Consider the following 14,248-nt stretch of genomic DNA (forward strand, 5'->3'; position numbering starts at 1 on the left):
CTCAACGAACTTATATCATATTATTCATTAATAAGCTCATTACCTGACATTATGAGTTTACTTTACAAAAGAACACTTCACCTACTATAAAATAATTTTCATAATTTTTACACTAGTGACATGCAAATTCAAGAAAATCGCAATCCGAATATGTTACACTGAATGCTCGAGAGTGCATTGCATGTCAAGTCAAGTATCTTTGTTTATTGTCATTTTGCCTGGCTGGTGTTTTATAATACCAAAAGCCAGAAGCAGCAGAGGTTTGTGTAACTGGGCTTGGGCTAACATAAAACACTAACTTGAGCTTGGGCTTAGCTTCAACTAGCATCATTTTTTCTGCTGTGTAAGTGAGACGATGGACTAAACAACAAATCACAAGGTCATTTTATTGATGTGAATCGATTTCGTTTGGTATTTTCATACTTGTGGTCTGCAGTCCTGATCACATTAGCATAAAGTAGAGACCAACAAAGTTTCTTTAATTATAAAAGCATCATTGGTGGATCATCATTTATCTTTATTGCACAATATAATAATTTCTATCTTGAAGTTATAATTACCTAGAGATCTATAACATTTGTAATGAATGCTTCTATCTTTTTTGAAAGTTTTCCTATAAACCATTTTGATTGTTATTAGAGCATTTTCTGTTGGACTCATTGTTTGTTGAAGATGATGCATTTGGTTCATCCTTTTCTCTGGTGGGTGGGTCGGTGAATTGGCAAGTCACAAATGTGTGTGGTGTGGACTGTTCAAAAGTAGGGTTTGCAGGGAAATTCTGGGATAATGAAGGTTGAAAGTTTATTTTGCTAGTAATTATGCTGTTGGCTATTTTGTTACAAACAATCACCTTCCATTTGCTTAGTTGTTTTCTGTCAGTTTTGTAATTAAATGGTTTTTTGATCAATGATGTTGCCGTACTTAAGAACATTGATAAATAGTATACTGTGGCAGAGGCAATTAAAGGTTCTATTGGTGCAGCTATGGTGATCAATGCTCACCCTCTTGCGTGTTCCTTCATGAAAATACAACCCAAGCCTACAAGCTTTATGCTGCCAAGTTGACAGGTGGTCCGGATCACATACAAAGATGGTGATGATGACACATACATTATGAAAATATCAATTTCCAATTATTATACTGCTTCTCTTCATGATCATGTTTAGCCAACTGGATGAGTCATAAACCCTAGCAATTGTTGCTATATATTGAGCTTAAGGTGGACTCAAAATGGATTTGATAAGCACATGTTTTTGCAGTTACTTGTTGCTGTTCATGACAACAGAAGCAGCAAGAGCTAGTAAACAGAGTCTCAGTGTACACTTTGATCTAGCTAACCCTATATGTTGATTAAACATCCATCACAGTTGCAGATGAGGGACCATTGTAAGGACAAAGTTTGGTGCAATTTATAGCGATGGAAGTGGAAACCAGTTAGGATTTGAAGGACCACTGCAAGAAAATAGACAAACCATTAAAGTAAAGTTAGCTGCTCAAGCTCAAGACATTATGATGAGTTTTTAGGACAAAACCAAGGATTGTAGCTGAGCATTCCTAATTAGCCTACACTAGTTTGGGTTTTGTATAATTTAGCTTAGAGTCAAGATGGGAATTTGATTAAAACTTTCTGTGACAATTTGATATTTTGGTATTTTGTACCTGATAGGGTTTATTGAAGTCAATAATTCTTCCTTTCTGTATAGTAAATATCCAGGCCCCACCATGAAACCAACTCAAAGGGCCACTGAACAGTTGGTTTGGTTGGAGGCTTACTCTCCTAAGTCCCAACACTCCATGTCTGCGCGTGGACATTGGTTGTTTGTTCCCATCTCTAGTTTGCTCTTTCCCTTTTTAATTGTGATGGAAACAAGAGTAAGAGTAGAGTGTGCTTGCTTAACTCTAAAAACCTCTCTCTCTGTCTCTCTGTGAGTATTTGTGTGCGTGTGACAATGGAAAGTGGACTTCCTATGCTTAATTGTCTCTTGCAGCACACGCTGAGGAGCCTCTGTTCAGGTTCTGATTCTTCTAATTCTTCCAAGTGGGTTTATGCTGTCTTCTGGAGGATCTTGCCTCGGAACTACCCTCCTCCAAAGTGAGAAATTTTACTATAAAAACAGAACCAGCAGAGCTCATGTTTCATTCTACTCTCATGAAAAGCTTATGTTACAGTAAGTCACATTGCTTTTATTGTTGCATTGCAGGTGGGATTATGGAGGAAGTGCTCTTGATCGCTCCAAAGGAAACAAAAGGAACTGGTAAAGTAATTAACAAAGAATTGTGAGAAAACACCATGTTTCTCATTCTGATGATTTTTGAGTTTTAAGTGAATTTTGGTTTCAGGATTCTTGTTTGGGAAGATGGGTTCTGTAATTTCTATGAATGCGAGCAAGCAGAAAGTGGTTACATAAGGGGGAGGTTTGGAGCTGATATCTTCTTCAAAATGTCCCATGAGGTCTATAATTATGGAGAAGGGTAAGAATTGACCCTCTAATATTTTGTTGGCAAGAAATAATTTAGACACAGGTTAGTGACCAGGATGGTTAATTTGCATTATATTGCCTACAGATTAGTGGGGAAAGTAGCAGCAGATAATAGTCATAAATGGGTGTTCAGAGATACACCAAATGAGGGTGACCCCAGCTTCATTTCCTCTTGGAATGTAACCACTGAACCGGTAAGCAAATTCACTACAGTATTCTTCTTACAAAGTAAATGCAAGGATAAAATTTTCCTTATTTTCCCTTATCCATTCTTACATGCAGCAACCAAGGGCATGGGAGTTTCAATTCAAATCAGGCATACAGGTTGTTACTTTCAAAATATTTGAAACTGAAGTAGCTAACACAAATCATCAGCTCTTAATAGCTGACCTAGTCCTTTTCTTTTTCTGAATTTTTGCAGACCATTGCACTCATTTCTGTTAGAGAAGGCATAATTCAACTTGGCTCATTTGACAAGGTGTGTGTCTCCGTTTCCTTTCATTTTTCTTTTAAACTTTCAGCGAAGTCTGAATTGTTGACTAATGGGATTTTTCAGATATTGGAAGATCTCAATCTGGTAATCACCATACAGAGGAAAATCAGCCACCTCCAGAGCATACCAGGTGTTTTTGCCATGCAAAGACCATACCTACCGATCCAACATCCCTACATCCTCAAACCAAATAACCAGATGATTGGAGGTCAAGAAACAGCTTTATCAGTCTATGGCAAACGCCAATTGACCGGGGTTAAAAGGTTGTTCAATGAAATGGCTGATGAATCCCAAATAAATCTTGGCTGGAATAATCCACAAAATGGGCTAGCAGGATCACCCCATTGGCCAATTCCACCTCTTCCACCCTCCATTTCATGCAGCCTTGGAGCTCTTCTCTCAAAGCTACCTTCAGTCAATTTCCCATCCTATAATGCTGCTGAAGCTCCTGACACAGCTATGCTTATGAACAACAACATCAGCAACAACAACGGCAGTTGTGCAGATCAAACACTGAAGGCTAGTGGTGGCATTATGAAAATAGAGTCATCCTGTCATTTAGATGTAGCTCAAGAAGAAAAGCACAGCTCCATGAACCCTAATCTGGGTTTGGAAAATGGAGGAGGGGTAGACTTAGGATTTGGACCTGTAAGAAAGGGAAAGACGTAGGTGCTCTAAATCTTGATTAATTATAAACCTACAAGTCCACAATGTATTTTTATGGTCATGAGGATGGTTTTGTTGCTTGTGGCTGTGTAGGTAAATTGCAGCTCAATCTGCTTAATTGTGCTCAAATGGGCTCTTGTTCAAAAAACAATATTTGTAATTAGTCTTTTCACGCAATAATGTCTGTAACATGAGAACATTTCTAAGTGTCTCCTAATTTGGTTTCAATCATATGGGATTCAGACAATATATGATTACAGAGATACATACAAATCAAAACATAATTATGGTTCAAGTCCAAGCTTAACTACCTACCTTAAAGCTAGTTGCTGCTGATTATATATGATGCTCCATCTGCACTGATTGAGGGTTTTGGGATAGGATGGATAGAAGCAGGGTGGGGTAAGACTATTGTGGCCTATCCCTATCTCTTTGGGGAGTGGTCTTGCATTATGTTCAATGGTCCCCAGAACCAAATTGATGATAACTGGCAAGAGATTGTTGGGTTGGAGATCAAAGATGATTTTTCATGAGACTTATGGTATCTACCTCCCGGCAAAATGGATGGTCCCAAACCCCAATCTTACAGATTTTTTTTCTTCATCTTTTTGAGTGAGTATGGTACTAATTATAAGTTGTGACTTTTGTTAATACTCCAGAATCACTTATTGAGAGAAGCACCTCCCATGTGCTTTTGACCCATTCGACATGTCATCTAGACAAATGATTCTGGTGTCCTATGAGATAGGACATGCAGGTTATGTGCCTATGCAACTTGTCGGTTGGAAATTCCCACATCAGTCTTAAGTCTTAACAGGGTTGGACCCATTTTAGTTGGCAACCTTCAATACCAATCCATTTATGTCGATGAAATTCCTCACCAAACAAAAAGTGAATGGCTTCTTTTCCACAAATGAGGCAAGTGGGTTTATTAAACAATGCAACTGTACAACTAGGAAGCGAGGTCTACTCCCCACTCATGCATTCACAAATATACGAACCAAACTTAAATATTGAACTGCCCCTCAAGCCATGGTGTTGGCTTCAATTAACAGAAGAATTCTGGTTGAATGAAATCAAAATTCGAAAGGAAACATCAATTCCATAAAGATGATTTAAACGTGTGCTGATATGAATATTGACAGAATGAATGCCATAAATTGGCATAAAACCATATGCCTGGAAAAGATAGTGAACAATCGAGTCAATGCAAAAATTTTACAAAATGAATACCATAATTTGGCATAAAAATTGTCTGGCCAACCTTCACTTTATGGTTAATCCGTATGTATGTACAACATATTCTGAATACCAACCGCAAAATATCAATCTTTGGCCAAAGATAGAGTCACTTCACATTTGTGATCCCTTCATCCGAACAAGAGATTTAACCATGCGTATACTGCAAAGCAAATTCCCGATACACGGTGCCATTGGTGCTGAAGGGGTCCTGAGAGATCATTTGGGTCAATGGATTGGTGGCTTTGCTGTCAATATAGGCCAAGGAGAAGTGCTTGCAGCGAGTTGTGGGGTCTGTTTTTTGGGTTGAATTTGGCTGTTGAGAAAAAAGTAGATGATATTGTCATTGAGATGGATTCAGAGACTGCTGTGCTTCTTATTTAGAGTAAGGTTTTGAATGCTTGTCATCCTAATGCTGGGCTGGTCAGTGGCTATAAAAGGCTTATGAATTTGTTTCGAAGGATCAAGCTTCAACATATCTATAGAGAGAGAGGAATGATGTAGCTGGTGAGTTGGCTACTTGGAGTCACAATCTAGATTTGGGCTGTTGCTATCTTGAGGAGAGTCCTGCCTAGCTTGGATATCTGTTGCTTAATGATTCATTGGGAGCTGTTAAGGTTCCTCTGATTATTACTAGTTAATTGTTGTGTTGGTATCTTGGGGTTTCCCCCCTTTTTCTTCATAAAAAAAAAAAAGAAATCCCATACGCGAGTCACATGATTCCAAAGAAGAACTTTCAATGGTGATATTTTGTACCCCTTCAACACTTTCAAGCTGTAAGTCCTTAAGGCATTTGCAAAAACATGAGAGCCATTTGCAAAAACCCTCTTCTATAGTTAGAGGAAGAAGAGGATGGTACTTTTAGAATGGCATGCTTCACCTCCACCACCAATAGAGACCTCGAAGATCCACAAAGAAAGAGGCAAAACAGAAATTCTAACGGTGTCCCCTCAACGCTGTCTCTGAGTTCAGCCGGAACAAGTCCAGATGTTTCAATCCTAAGTTGGAGTACTTCAACATTACACCTTACCACATTGTAAATCCACGTGACGATCCGAAGACAAAATTACCATCAGTGATGCATGACGTTTATTTGTAATTCATATGGTGCCTCAAATAAATACAGAACTCTTGTGTCTTTCTATCCTCACGTTGAGTCAAGAATTCAGAGTTAAGAGAAGATTTAGTTGCAATTCAAGCGATTTGATATTTGAAGGGTGTAAACACAATTTGGCCAAATGAAAGATCATGTTCCATTATTAAGCGAAGTACAATAAGTAGGATCAGAATGAAGCACTTCATAAAGGCGAATGCCAAATTCATGACTGAATTTACAGAACATATTGGTAATTGACAACAATCTGTGTCTATAACTCAAATGCATGACATAAATAGAGCGCTATATACATACAAATCAGCATATGAAATACTCCATAACAGACAAACTATCCATTTCTTGGAATCTAAATGTTGGATATGAGAGAGTGAGCAAGTATGATAAACGAAGAAGAAGAATATCAAGGTGCCCTGATTTTTCTTCCTTCCTAGCTTTTGTTACCACTTCATAAAAGCACTGAATGTTAAGCTTAAGAACTGCTCCTCTTGCCACCACCAATTGCCCAGTGAGGTTTAGCGGGCATGCGCTTCAATGCCTTCACTCCCAGTGGATTGTCCTTGCTCTGTTGCAAGCAGAAAGGAATACAATGTAAGCAAAAACTTGTTAAAACCTATCTAACAATGTGAGCATATAAAATTTTAGGGTGTCTTACCAGTTGACAGGTTCCTGCATTGAGATTGCAGACTGGGTAGTCACTTGGGCAGCAACTATAATGGTCATCACAGCATGTGGCGCCCTCAAGTGGACAACATCCCCAAGCAAAGCAGTAGTTTGCATACTCATAAATACAGCAGCAGGTGTTGCTCTCAGGACAGGAGTAGTAATTATCACAAACTGACGGGGGCTGTACCGGAGACGGAGGAGATGGACCAGGGTTCGGGGGGTTCAGGCCACTCTTGACTGGATAAGAAGCCTCCATTGCAATTCCACATATTCCATGTGCGGTGTTGCCCAGGTTACGCTCCATCCTGATGTAGCCTTCCTCTCCCCAGCTGCCACCCCATGAATTTCTCACTATCCAGTAATCAACTCCTTTGTCTGTTCCATATCCCACAACTGTAACACCATGGTCCAATGATGTTCCACACCGTCCCGTAAATACACCCTGAAATAGCATTTGAAGCAAAGAAACAAATTAGTTCACTCGCGTTCGTATTGTCAGACAGCATAAGTTTGGTAAGAGAACATTAATCATTCTTCGATGACAAGAAAGTCTGTAAGTTAATAATTAACAGGATAAATGATAGGCTAACCCAATTGATGCAAAGGGAAGAAAACTTACAGAATTATATAACTGGAAATCCCTGCCACCTCCTTCAATGGCAACAGCAATTGGCTGATTGGCAACAGCCTTTTTCAATGCTTTCTCATCGTATGCAGGAACATCTTCATAATCATCAATGGAAACCACCTTGGCATTTTTCTGCAAAGACAACAAAAGTATGAGAATATAGCTCAAAAATTTCAGCCATCCGTTCTGTTTTTGTTTAAAACATTGAATTACAAAAACAAAACCAACCCTGTAGGTGTCACAGGTGGCATCATATCCTTTGTAAGGATAATCCTCTTCACTGTCAATTCCACCATTGCTGATGATGAACTCGAAGGCATAATCCATAAGACCTCCATTGCATCCTTCATTGTATGTTTTGTCACAGTCAACCAGCTCCTGCTCAGATAGTGAGAGGAGATCTCCGGTCACTAGCTTGTTGATCCCTTCCACTGAAGAGATTGTAGCGAATGCCCAGCAACTCCCTTTAACATAAAAATAATACTCAATGATTAACTTAATGACATAAATTAAGCTAACATTAAATCATTAAATTAAGCTCACATTAAATCAGCAAATAGAATATCTAGGAGGAATATCTGTTATCTATTTTTGTTTACGCCTTTGGTGTTGGGCTTTAGACCTATGTGGGTCGCTATTAATAAAAGCCAGGGGCCCACAAGCGTGAGCATTGCGAGGTCCCTGTGGGCACACGGCGTAATTAGCTCTCAGCAAAAAGCTCAGGAACAGCCATAGGCAACAAGATTCCTCCGTCAGATTCCGAAATATACAGTAAGCAATATTCGAATTAGATCCTATAGTCACAGTTATTCAGAGATTTAGTAACCCCACGGGCCAAAACTCCTGGAAGTCCTGGTAACTGCATGATCCGCATGTTCTCAAGTTCAAGCTGAAAGCCTACGGCTCAGCTGTCAGCCTCATCACCAATTATTATTCGCGGTATAATTGAATCCACTTTTTACAGGTCAATCTTTATGCTCAAAACCCTGATTCAAGTAGTCATTTATTTGGTACCTCCCAAGGAGCAGGAACTGCCATTCTAATCCTTCTAAGGGGATTTCATCCACAAATGCAAAGTTTATGACTGACTGATATTGCTCATTATCATTTAGCTATTGCGTTTATTTTTCTGATTGCTGGTCATATGTATAGAACTAACCAAAACATGATTTTTAAGCCAAAACCCTTTGATTAAGCAAACAACCAATCAGATTATCAAAGTCAACTACTCCCTAATCACATACCTTTGCTCTATCACCAAGCAAGCCCAAAAAGTCTCAAGGGAAAATGACCACGCAACATCACCAAACGTCAATGATTAATTATCAACTCATGAAAATTAGGTAGACGTAAATTAAGCGAATTGGCCATAACAAGGAGCCTACATCTTAACATACAAGTTCTAATTTTCCTTCCCGTAAATTAGATTAATTTAGACTATGACTTTATAACGAAAAATACTAACAAGCATTGGAAAATTAAATAAATACTAGAAGTAATAAAAAATAAAAAACAGAGTGGGAAAGTTGAAACTTACCGCAGCTCCCTTGGTCTTTGATGGGGTTGACTACGCCCTCCTTCCTCCAATCAACGGAGTCGGGCAACGAGTCGCCGACACGTGGCGCGTACCGGTCGCTCTTGGTGTTCCGGTTGGAGAGCCTCCTCTTCTGAGCGCGGGTCTTGGTGCCCAGGAAAGTGGACCGGTACTCGTCGTTGGACAGATCGGCGAACCGGTTCAGACCGAGCTTGTAGCTGAGGTTCTTAGCGTTGTGGTCGTCGATGTACCTGAGGTTGTCCTTGAAGATCTGGAACCGTCTCTCCTTCTCCCCCAATCCGTTGTAGGCTTTGCCGTGCTTGGCCAGCCACCCTTCGTATATTGACATCACCTCCTCGTCAGTCCTCCAGCTCGACTTCGACTCTCCGACGACGTTTTTGTCGTCGTAGGAGATGATCGACATGTCCAGAGCCGACGACAGGGTGAAGATCGCGAAGAGGACGACCGCCATGGTCGACGAGGATCTGTACGGTCCCATCTTTTTGCTGTGCTCTCTGTGTTTGTTTGCTGAGAAACAGAGTGAAGGAAGTGAATGTGTACGAGAAAGTGGCGATGTGGTGGGGTGTTTATAAAGGGAAAAATTACATAAATACAAAAAATACAAGTAGTTATAATTTGATATTGCTCATCTGAAAAAAGGAAATACACTGTACACAAAAAGAAAGTGGATGTGACGAAAACAACAAGGAGTGTGGGGCCCATTTGGATGAGATATGATAGGCTGCAGATGGAGCCCAGTTGCAAACCCACTGCCAATCGCTGTGAGCCGAGGGAGCCGATGTAGATGAGATATGATTTTGACCGCGGTTAAAAACAACTTTTTTTTATACCTTTGACTGAGGGGGATGACCGTGGTAAAAGAGAAGAGTTACTAAAAGGTCGTGGGATTGCCACGTAGACAGAGTTTGGTTTGGTGCGTTGTTTCGTATTATAGCGTCGTATGAGTTGGAGACTGTCGGAAAGAGACTGATCCATTTGTCCAGTTGTAATTGCGGTGGACCTACCCCAAAGATCGGAGAGACTTTTCATGTCGCTTGCGCCAATTTTTTCCTTCCCTTTCATTATCAGCTCGGCATTGGGTCACGTCGCTTGTAGTTTTTTATTTCCTTTTTCAAATTTTTAATAGGATTATTTTTTTATTCATTAAACTCATTTTTATCAACTTTTTATTCTTTAAATTTTTCTTTAATTTAGGGGTCTGTTATTTTGATGATGGTCCAGCCTGGCTTGGTTCTATTATCTTGGATGACATGTCACTTGGTGGGTTCGGACCTCGGTGTTTAGATAGCTGTGCTGTTTTGGGAAAATAAAATAAAATAAAAATTAAAGCATTAGGGTTGGGCAAACAAAATTGAAAACTATGATTGTGGAAAATAATGATTTGATTTTGGAATATTAATATAATATGTGACGCATGTAATGCATGCACCCAAAAGGAATTTGCCCATCTTCAAACTCTTATTAATTACGATCCTACATCCCATTAAAAAAATCAAATAAAAAAAAGAATTAATGTGATGTGATGATTTAGAGGGTCAGCTATATTAATTGAGAAAATACAAAGAGGTTAATTGCTGCTGTGTCTGTGTGGGCCATTTGCGACGGTCCAAATCAATCAATACAAAGACAATACCCACGCACGACACGTAAGTGGCTCAAGTGGGCACTGTAGGAGCCTTGCTTGACGAAGACAAGAATATATGGAATGAATCTGACAACTTTTAGACCCAGAAAATGAAAAGGAAAACAAATTATGTTTGTTTGGTTCACATATTCTTAACAATTAATATAAATGAAAAAAACAAAAAGCAATTACTATGAATTATTTTAGGAAAGTAATAAAGGGAATAAGGGCGTTAGATTCATTGTAGAGATACAGTTTGCGTGTGCGATTATCTTTGATCAGATCAAATTATGTTTACTTTATTTATGATTACAAAATGAGACGTGACAAATTAAGAAACATAAAGATTCGTTCGACAAATGCAACATAACTCTGCTCTCAATTGCCTAAATAAATCAAACTCAATCTCGCTTGTCCCATCGTGTAACTGTATAGTAAACAAAGTCCTCCATAAGGAGGCTGTATTGAGAGATTATAACGAGGGGGTCTTTAATACGGATTCATAAACTTCTCAATATAATTGTTAAACAATTAGATTTATGAAATCTTCAACATAACTTCTTCATCATAGAAATTTTCAAATTCCGAAGCAGTTGTGGAGGACAGTAGTGGGCCCAGAGGCCCATGCAGTAGAATTTCCAGAGATGAATGTGAGCTCACCACTTCTCTCCGCTATAATGCACAACCATCCGCCGCTGCCCATATTCCATCTCAATCTCACTGCTCCTTTACCTTGCAGGCGTTTGTGTGGATTGGGTCTCTGAAGAGGAGGAGGGCACATCATACATGAAAGTGCGTTTGAAGCTGTGATCTCCATCCACAAAAGCACTTTGAATATTTCGACTACTGGGAGAGTGGGGCACTTTTCGTCTCGTCTCTCCTCTAGCTGCTTGTCCATTACTAAATATTAGTTTGGATTGGATTATATAAGTTGATTGGTCCAATCACTTGTTTTTCACTCCAATGGTTTGGGACCCATGATATTCGTAGCACCTTAATTAAAAAGAGGTCGCGCTACCTTAATTGGTTTCAAATGCCACAACTAAAGGTTTAATTAATTAATGAGGATTTTACTAATAAACCAATTTTAGTATGTCGCTATATACAAAACCTTTATAGAGTCTATTTGAAGTGAAAATTTCAAAACTAGCCACTTATTATTTTCAAATTGGTTCTTATAAAATTTTAACGCATTAAGAACCAATTAGAAAACAAATGGCTAGTTTTGAATTTTGCTTTCCAAATAAGCTGTATATGATTTTTTGTATAATATGTCAATTGGTTTTGTTAATTAAGTTAGTTTGCCGTTGTGTGTGAGTTGAGGTACTCAGTGGCGTTCCTATAGCAAGGACATGATAGGCAGCTGCCTACCCCAAATTTGTTCACTAGAAAAAAAACCCTTATATATGTAAGCAAAGCTATTCCTACCCGGCCCATATGATAGTGTGAACCCATGCATACCCAAACTTAAAAGCAACCCACATGTGTTATGGCCCACTCAAACTATATTATAAAAAATTAAAAAAGGTGAGAGCCGAAATTATAATCAGCCCACACTTGTGTTATGGAATGGCCTAGTCAAACTTCAACAAAAAAAAAAAAAAGAAGAAGCAATATAAGCAACAAATTAATTCCCTTTCGGTTGTGCAATAGTCGACAGTCCCAAATCATTTTCCTTGGCAGCTTCTTCTTGAGTCTTGACATTCTCACTTGGCAGCATCTTCTCATATCTAAGGCCAACAAGCATTCTTCTTATTCACTCCTCTTTACTTTTTTTTTCTTCTAGTGTATAATAAGACATTCATCGAATTACAATAATAAGAATATTTAAGAAGTAGTTTTCGCCAGAGTTTTTTGTATTTATTTTTAATTTGTTGGTTTTTATATATAATTGGTATGGGAGAGGAAGGGAGTTTTCAACACAGAATCTGGAGTAGTGGGTTAACTATTACGAACCACTTGGCAGGCGTGAGTTTTGTAGTGATATGATGTTGATGAGTGGGTTGTGTGCATGTGCCTCTTATCTCCAGTCCTTGCCTATCAATAATTCCACAAGGCAATAAAACGTCACGTTTCTGTATGGGCATGACTAGCTGGTTTTGGAACCTTTTTTTGTCCTTGTAATATATGAAGAGGAGGCATTCCTTGAACGTTTGGGCCTTAGCACTGGGGCTTGCTGTTTGAGCGTCGAGGCCTTTTTCTAGTGGTTTTGGGCCGCGGGTTCCTCTGATCTGATGAACATCAACATAATGAGAAATTATAGAATAGTACGGATGTACCATGTCAGCGTATGATACTCCCATTCAAATTTCGACATGTGTCTATCTTTAAAAAGAAATTAATTACTTTATTATAGCTGGACTTACTTAACCTTTATCTTTTAAAATAAAATTAGAAAAATAAAAAATAAAGAAAGAAAGAATTTTCCAACAACCCTTCGTCCCCAACCCGAACACCCATAACCGCCAACTTGTGCCACCCCTCTCCTTGCTCTTCCTCTTCAAAATCGGATGCTCAGCAGACAATTCACCTTAGAATCCGATTTTGAACCCAAGTCTTTTATTAGCCAAATCAAATTGAAGAAGATTGTCCTCCAATTGATGCACTCTGATCATAATGGCAGCACCTTGGGTTACTTGGGCACAGCCCAGCATCCACAAATCCCAAACACAACACATCTTTGTTCACTTGCACCATTGAATTTGCTACAAACACACTCTCTAGTACACTCACTCTGCAACACACAAATCAATGGAAGGCACAGCCGATGTGGATTGAGTTGAAGCATACTCTAAAAGGTGCTACAGACGTCACCCTAGGAATTTGACAGGAAGAGCAAGGGCTAGGGGTGGCGCAGGTTTGAGTTGGAGATGGAGGGTTGGAAAATTCTTTAATTTTCTTTTTAAAGACTTTTCTAATTTTATTTTAAAAGATAAAAGTTAAGTAAGTCTGTAATAAAGTAATTAATTTCTTTTCAAAAATGGACACGTGTTAAAATTTGAATGGGAGTATCATACGTTGACATGGTACATCCGTACTATTCTATAATTTCTCCAAAATAATAGACCAAGGAATATAGCAAACATAAATCTAGCTTTTGTTTATGGTCAAACAAATAATATACCTTGTGAATCCCAATTATTCACGGGAATCAAATACCACCCCGCAAATGAAGTTTGAATTGGACTTTCTTTTCTGGTAGCTAGAGAGAGAGAAAGAGAGACGCAGGTCATTATTCTAAATGACAATTACAAAGTGCCGGAGGTTTCAATCAAGTCATAACCTTTGCAAGTAAGTAACTATAAAGATTAAAATTAAAACAAAATAGTTCAAACAAAGGCCGAAATTTTGGACTGCACCATTTACAAAGAAACTTGGTCCAGTCAAGTCGTGGTCTCTGATGCATGCATCCAAAGTGTCTTCCGGTGTCGAATCTCTCCGTAAATTGTCTTCCAGTGCTGACCGGCATGAACTATAAAAATCCCCAAAAACTCTCTGATTTTGTATATATATGAGAGAGAGAATTAGGTTTAACAAGATAAAATAACCATAATGAATGGAGTTAATTTGGTGATTAGGTTTAAATGCTTCACACACAACTTCGAAAGTTAATGGAAAGTTGTAGTTTCTCTTCGCCGCCCTCCTTTTTCCTTTCAAAGAAATAAAAAGTTTATGGAAACTGTGGAGAAGGTGGCATACAATTACACGTATATAAAAATTAGCCATATATGCATGCATTTTGTTGTAGCAGACACGTTGTATTGGTCCAATCCAAATCTATAA

General features: G+C 38.7%; 2 protein-coding genes across 2 annotated transcripts; one reads left to right on the forward strand and one right to left on the reverse strand.

Moving 5' to 3' along the window:
• On the forward strand, nt 1,822-3,886 carry LOC18792434. Its single transcript, XM_007223060.2, has 7 exons — nt 1,822-2,092; nt 2,202-2,255; nt 2,341-2,472; nt 2,566-2,674; nt 2,763-2,804; nt 2,902-2,958; nt 3,037-3,886. The coding sequence occupies exons 1-7, from the start codon at nt 1,950-1,952 to the stop codon at nt 3,640-3,642; spliced, it is 1,143 nt and encodes a 380-aa protein (XP_007223122.1). The 5' UTR covers nt 1,822-1,949; the 3' UTR covers nt 3,643-3,886.
• LOC18789573 (cysteine proteinase RD21A) lies at nt 6,108-9,417 on the reverse strand. Its single transcript, XM_007222823.2, has 5 exons — nt 8,824-9,417; nt 7,515-7,750; nt 7,278-7,418; nt 6,648-7,100; nt 6,108-6,557 (listed from the first exon to the last, which is right to left on the reverse strand). The coding sequence occupies exons 1-5, from the start codon at nt 9,317-9,319 to the stop codon at nt 6,465-6,467; spliced, it is 1,419 nt and encodes a 472-aa protein (XP_007222885.1). The 5' UTR covers nt 9,320-9,417; the 3' UTR covers nt 6,108-6,464.

This window comes from Prunus persica, chromosome G1 (genome assembly GCF_000346465.2).
Source record: "Prunus persica cultivar Lovell chromosome G1, Prunus_persica_NCBIv2, whole genome shotgun sequence".
Lineage (NCBI taxonomy): Eukaryota > Viridiplantae > Streptophyta > Magnoliopsida > Rosales > Rosaceae > Prunus > Prunus persica.

What these genes read in the sequence shown, in the direction of transcription:
- LOC18792434 (XM_007223060.2), top strand. Translation starts at nt 1,950, where the DNA reads ATGGAAAGTGGACTTCCTATGCTTAATTGTCTCTTGCAGCACACGCTG. An exon ending in GGAATGTAACCACTGAACCG is followed by an intron (nt 2,675 to 2,762) that starts GTAAGCAAATTC and finishes TCTTACATGCAG; the next exon opens with CAACCAAGGGCATGGGAGTT. An exon ending in AACTTGGCTCATTTGACAAG is followed by an intron (nt 2,959 to 3,036) that starts GTGTGTGTCTCC and finishes GGGATTTTTCAG; the next exon opens with ATATTGGAAGATCTCAATCT.
- LOC18789573 (XM_007222823.2), bottom strand. Translation starts at nt 9,319, where the DNA reads ATGGGACCGTACAGATCCTCGTCGACCATGGCGGTCGTCCTCTTCGCG. An exon ending in ATTTCCAGTTATATAATTCT is followed by an intron (nt 7,101 to 7,277) that starts GTAAGTTTTCTT and finishes ATGCTATTTCAG; the next exon opens with GGTGTATTTACGGGACGGTG. An exon ending in ATGCAGGAACCTGTCAACTG is followed by an intron (nt 6,558 to 6,647) that starts GTAAGACACCCT and finishes TGCTTGCAACAG; the next exon opens with AGCAAGGACAATCCACTGGG.